This window comes from Equus quagga, unplaced genomic scaffold, assembly GCF_021613505.1.
Source record: "Equus quagga isolate Etosha38 unplaced genomic scaffold, UCLA_HA_Equagga_1.0 71534_RagTag, whole genome shotgun sequence".
In the NCBI taxonomy this organism is placed as follows: Eukaryota; Metazoa; Chordata; class Mammalia; order Perissodactyla; family Equidae; genus Equus; species Equus quagga.
This window is the reverse complement of record NW_025802133.1, coordinates 73,576-79,781: the sequence shown is the minus strand read 5'-3', so window position 1 is coordinate 79,781 and position 6,206 is coordinate 73,576. Positions and strand designations below refer to the sequence as shown.

Sequence of the window (6,206 nt, the reverse complement as noted above, 5' to 3'; positions counted from 1 at the left end):
GAAAAGCTGACCCAGCTTGGGGAGTGTGGCCCAGGTTCTGCAGGGGAGCGGCTGCGGGGCAGGTGATCTCTTAGGCCTGCTCTAAGGGGGGTGTTGACTGTTGACCTGCCTCCCTCAGGGGGTCGCCTTGCTGGATTTCATGGCCTCCTGGGAGGCATCAACAGCAGGGCAGGATCAAGAGCTAGGAGGTGGCACTGGTGGGGGTATGGAGGCAGGGGGCCCACAGGTTAGGAAGCAGCGCTGTCTGAGAGTGAAACCTGGGCGTGGGAAGCTCAGGGAAATTGGGGACCTGTCCAGACTGGCCCCAAGGGAAAACCCCCCAAGGGCAACAAGCCTGGGCCTCAGACCCCAGAGTGGGCCCTTGAAATCACCTACCCCCTGTCTTCTTCCCCTGACCTCTCCCACATCCAGGCTGGACCTGGGGCCGGGGAAGGGGTATTGTCATCGGCCTGCACGGGCACAGACAGACAGGGTTGGGACGTTTGAATAAAGGGCTAAGATTCAAGGGGAGATGGAGGGACAGGCTTAGGAAGCTGGTGGTTGGCAGAAATGCTCCTCATCAGCTGTGCCCCAGGGAGGCCCTAGACCAGCTGGTCTCCTGGCAACTAGGGCCGTGCCCTCTGGGTGTCGGCAGACTGATGGAGAAAGCCTGTTCTGGGGCGACAGGGCCCTCTTGCCACCAGGCCTACTGGCCAAGTGCCTACTGGCTGCCTGAATCCTGGACAGGCAGCACAGCCACCCCAGAGCTGCCCGGAGATACAGATGCAGGAGCCAGGGGCCGCAGGACAACTGGGGTGGGCCTCAGATCTCAACGCCATTGGAAATGCTCCCAAGACATGGCTTATCTCCAAGGTTGCTGAGGCCAGGGGTACGTGGAGGGCTGGAAAAACGAAATGTAAAACTGGGCCAGGAGAGAGGACCAGCAGAGGCAAGGACGGCGAGTTTATTCATTCTGTTCAAGACACGTCCAAGGTGGGGAGGGCAGATGGCTTCCGGGTAGAGGGTAGAGGCCCCAGTAAGGCTATGGGGAAGGGCTGGGGCCATGGCCATCAGAAACAACCAGGGAGCCACCAGTAATAGGGGAGGGCCGTCTCAGATTCACCCGGGCCTGATGTGGAGACTGCAGACTGAACCCTGGTTGTTGGGGTCTGAGGTCAGCGAGCATTCACGCTTGGATGAGTGCTGAAGCTTGTGCTGGGGTTACATCCTGACAGCGGCAGTGGGAGAGGTGCGGTGTCCCATAGTGCCCTGCTGGCCCTGGGCAACGTGCCCAGTCAGTAGCAGGACTTCTGGGCCGAGGTGGGGCTGCAGCGGGCCACGCAGGAGCACGTGGGGCGGCAGAGCAGGGACACGCAGGAGGAGGGTCTGCACGTGGGGCGGCAGAGCAGGGACACGCAGGAGGCCGGGCGGCAGCAGCTTGGCTGGCAGGAGGCAGGGCCGCAGCAGGAGGAGACGGGCACGCAGCAGGTAGGTCTGCACACCGGGCGGCAGATGAGGGACACGCAGGAGGAGGGTCTGCAGCAGGACGGGGGGCAGGGGCTGGGCTGGCAGCACGAGGGGGCTGGGCAGGGGGTTGCCTTGGAGCAGACCGGTGTGCAGGAGACGGGCACACAGCAGGCCTGCTGGCAGGGGGAGGAGGTGCAGCAGGAGGGCTGGCAGCTAGACTGCTGGCAGCAGGAGGCGTCTGAGCAGGGGGAGGCCCCAGAGCAGACGGGCACACAGCACACAGGGGTGCAGCAGACAGGGGTGCAGGAGACGGGCTCGCAGCAGGCTTGCTGGCAGGGGGAGGAGGTGCAGCAGGAGGGCTGGCAGCTAGACTGCTGGCAGCACGAGGAGTCTGAGCAGAGGGAGGGCCCAGAGCAGACAGGCACACAGCACACGGGCTTGCAGCAGACAGGGGTGCAGCAGATGGGCACACAGCAGGCCTGCTGGCAGGGGGAGGAGGTGCAGCATGAGGGCTGGCAGCTAGACTGCTGGCAGCACGAGGGCGTGCAGGAGCTGGTGCAGGCTGCCTGGCAGGGGCTGCACACACAGCTGGCAGGGGTGCAGATGAGGCTCAGGCAGGGGGCTGGGGCGCAGCAGCTGGGGGCGCAGCAGGGGGGCTCGCAGCAGCTCTCTGGGCCGTCGTCCACCAGCCAGGAGGAGTCGGGGCAGGAGTCCCAGGCACCGGGCTGGCAGACCCGGCTGCCATAGCTGAGGTCGCTGGAGCAGACGGACAGGGTGGAGGCGGCCATGGTGGGGCGGTGGGGCTGGAGGAGGGTGTGTGTGAGTGTATGTGTGTGTGTGCCGGAGAGGGTGGTTGAGGGTGTGCGAGCTGCCTGGGGTGCTTGGGGCTTATATACCCCTCAGGGGTGCGTGTTGTCCATCGTGTGTTTCTAGAAGAGTCTATTTCCTTATTGTTGTTGGAGCAGGTCCCTGAGGATGCGCGTCCTGGATCCACAATGGGTAGGTAGCTCAGCTCATTAAACTCCCGAGAGGCTGAAGCCCAGGGGATGCAGGGAGCTGGGGGTGCCAGCACAGGGGGAGCATCGACCTGAGGGTGGACCCAAGGGGGCCAGTCGCTCCTGATGGCCCCTCTCTGAGCATCTTTCTGGGGCTTCTTCCTATCATTCCCCGTAGTTCTCAGCACTCAGTTGAATCATAGCGTATTTTGTTTTTCTTTTGTTATATCCTCTTTATTCTGGAGTGTAATCCTCTCCCGAATCCAGAGGCTAATGAATGGCTCGGGAGCTTTATTTGTTTTTACGGTATTCCCCAACGCTTATATAATAGGTCTTGCTATGCCAGGAACTATTCCGAGCAGCTTTATGACGATTAACTCACTAACCCTCACGACAACCTCGTGAGGTGGGTGCTGCTGTTATGCCCACTTTGCAGATGGGGAAACTGAGGCACAACTGAGAACTCACCCCAGAGCCCTCGTGAGCAATCAGAAGACCCTGTATGGGAACCCCAATAGGCCTGTGTTCTTAACCATAAATTCTGCTGCCCCAGACAGCAGAGAGACACTGAAAGTCAGTGAGAAATCTGGATTCTGTCCGGGGGCGGTGGGGGGAGGGCGGGCAGGATGAAGTTTGATCTAGAAACCGTGGCGTGAGATTTATGTGAGAATATAGGGTGGGTGCTCAAGCTGGGACTAGCTCTGAACAAGGCTCTGCGTCCCTCAAGGGAGAGGATTTGCATTTATTTACATGCAGGAATGCGGACACACGAGACTGAAGGGAAGCCACCCTTCGGAGGGGTCACTGGAGCGGCTGGAAGGTTTCCTTTTGGGAACTGGGTTATTTTTAAGTTAAGAGCAAAGACATTCTACAGCCTTCTTTCTTGAGAACTCTGCGGCCCTGGGCTGGGGCTGGCCAGGAGGGGACTGAGAGTAAGGCAGGGCCGCTTGGCTGGACCCAAAGGGCCGGGGGAGCCTGACTCCCCCAGAAGGGGCGCGGGGAGGCTCTGCGGTGAACAGCCCGATGGGCCGCGTTTGCCAGCGCCCGCGGTGTAAACGTTGTCCCCAGGGCCGGTTTCAAGCTCTCGGCGGTGGGACAAGCGGCTTGCGGAAGTCCCGAGTGTTGAGCACTTGGCTCTCATAAGCCGCGTAGCGGGCACACCACGGGGGCGCGGACTGGAGGAGAAAGGGACCCAGGAAAGGGCTCTCCGGTGGTGGGGGTCCTGGCCACCCCGAGGGAGTCTGAGCCAAGTTGGGGCATGGCCAACCGGGGTGTGACCTAGCCAGCACTGCCTGCTTTGTGCCAGAATCGCCCCGACCCGCACCCTGCAGCGGGCAGCGTGAGAAGAGGGGCCGGGCTCCGTGCTGGGAGGCGGCTCCGTGGCGGCGCTTCCAGCCCAGAGGCGAGCGTTGGGTCAGTCGGGGCGCAGGGGTCGAGGGAGGGACCCGAGGGTGCGAGCACCCAGCGGCTGCAGGAATGGGGGAGGGCCCCACTTGGATGGCGTCTCCGGGAACCAGGGAGGCTTCCAGGTCGCCAGCGGGCCCCATGGACGGGCGTGGGAGGGTGACGTCGAGGTGCCCCTCTTGGCCGACACAGGCACTGAGCACACAGAGGTGCTGGCCCCCGCGGACCCACCTTTCCCACGCTGCTGCAGGACAGGCGCGCGCGGGGCTTGTCTGAAGGAACCGGCCCTCCCCGAGCCTGGAGGGACCGCGCCCCCGCTTCCCAAAGGCGAGGACTCCGAAGGCCGAGTGTCCTCCCCAGGGCGGGCCCCCTGCCTGCCGCACCTCCCCAGGCCCGGCCAAGGCCAGGAGCCTTGTGCCCTCGCGGTGTGAGCAGATGCCAGGATGAGCCGGGAAGCGTGGCATCTACCTGGCGCGGTCCTGCGCGCGGTGCCGGCTAATTCACTCCGCGCCGCTGCGGCCGCTCTGCAGGCGCAGTGTCCTTCCTCGCTCCCTTCCCTCACCGCTTTCCTGTTCCACCTGCAGCCTCGAGTGTATATTTTTTTATTATAATCACTCAACAGTTATGTGTTATTGTATTTATCATTATGTGTGTGTCAAAACAATATATTCTTCCATTGGATTTTCTTTAAACTTTTTTTTATTGCGGTAAAATATATGTAACATAAAATTTGCCGTTTCATCCATTTTTTAAATGTGCAGTTCAGTAGCGTTAAGTCCGTTCACATTGTTGTGCAACCATCACCATGCTCCATCTCCAGAGCTTTCCATCTCCCCCAAAATGAAACTCAGTCCCCCTTATACACCAACTCCATCCCCTCTCCCCAGCCCCCGGACGCACCATTCTACTTCCTGTCTCTATGAATCTGACTGCTCTGGGGGCCTCGTGTAAGTGGAATCACACAGTGTTTGTCCTTTTGTGACTGGCTTATTTCACTCAGCATAATGTCGTCAAGGTCCATCCGTGTTGTAGCAGGGGTCAGAACTTCTTTCATTTTCATGGCAGAATAATATTCCATCGTGTAGATAAACCTCATATTGTTTTTCCCTTCATCTGTTGATAGACACTTGGGTTGTTTCCACCTTTTGGCTCTTGTGAATAATGCTGCAAAGAACATTGGAGTCCCTTTTTTTTAGTTCTTTTGGGTCTACTTTTAGGCGTGCAATTGCTGGGTCATGTGGTAATTCTATGTTTAACTTTTTGTGGAACTACCAAAATATTTCCACAGTGGCTGCACTATTTTATATCCCTACTGGTAATGTTTCAGAGTTCTGATTTATCCACATCCTTACCAATACTTATTTTCCTTTTTTTTTTTTTAATTACAGCCATCCTAATAGGAGTGAAGTGGTATCTCATGGTGGTTTTGATTTGCATTTCCCTAGTGACTAATAATGTCGAGCACCTTTTCGTGTGCTTGTCGGCCATTTGGATATCTTCACTGGAGAAATATCCGTTCATGTCCGTTGCCCATGTTTCAGTTGGGTTGTTCATCTTTTTCTTGTTGAGTTGTGGGAGTTCTTTATATATTCTGGATATTAAACTCTTATCAGATATATGATTTGCAAATGTTTTCTCCCATTCTGTAAATTGTCTTTTCACTTTCTGGATAGTGTCCTTCGATTCACAGAAGTTTTTAATTTTGATGAAGTCCAATTTACTTTTTTCTTTTGTTGCTTGTGCTTTTGGTGTCATATCTAAGAAACACTTGTCAAATCCGAGGTCATGAACATGAAACATTCCCTGTATGTTTTCTTCTAAGACATTTTTGGTTTTGCTCTTACATTTAGGAGTTAATTTTTGTATATGGGGTGAGGTGGGAGTCCAAGTTCATTCTTTTGCATGAAGCACTTTGTGGAAAAGATGATTTTTTTCCCCTGTTGAATGGTCTTGGCACCCTCATAAAAAATCAATTGGCTATAAATGTATGGGTTTACTTCTGGACTCTCTTTTCTATTCCGTTAGTCTGCGTGTCTGTCCTTATGCCAGAACCACGCTGTTTCAATTACCGTAGGTTTGCAGTAAACTTTGAAATCAGGATGTGTGAACCCTCCAACTTTGTTGTCCCTTTCCAAGATTATTTTGCTACTCTAGGTCCCCGTCAATTCCATATGAATTAGAGGATCAGCTTTTTCATTGTTGGAGAAATGGCTGTTGGCGTTTTGATAAGGAGTGCATTGACTCTGTAGATTGCTTTGAGTAGCGTTGTCATCTTAACGATGCTGAGTCTTCCTGTCCGTGAACGTGGAATGTCATCCCATTCATTTTGGTCTTTAATTCTTTCAGCATGTTTCGTAGTTC

General features: G+C 56.0%; 1 protein-coding gene across 1 annotated transcript; it reads right to left on the bottom strand.

Annotated features, from left to right (window-relative positions):
- Positions 1-923: 923 nt before the first annotated feature.
- Positions 924-2,426, bottom strand: LOC124234123 (keratin-associated protein 10-4-like). The gene has a single exon (XM_046651382.1). It carries the CDS (start codon positions 2,232-2,234, stop codon positions 1,275-1,277), a length of 960 nt encoding a protein of 319 aa, XP_046507338.1. The 5' UTR covers positions 2,235-2,426; the 3' UTR covers positions 924-1,274.
- Positions 2,427-6,206: the final 3,780 nt, after the last annotated feature.

Coding starts and splice junctions, on each gene's coding strand:
- LOC124234123 (XM_046651382.1), bottom strand. CDS start 2,234: ATGGCCGCCTCCACCCTGTCCGTCTGCTCCAGCGACCTCAGCTATGGC.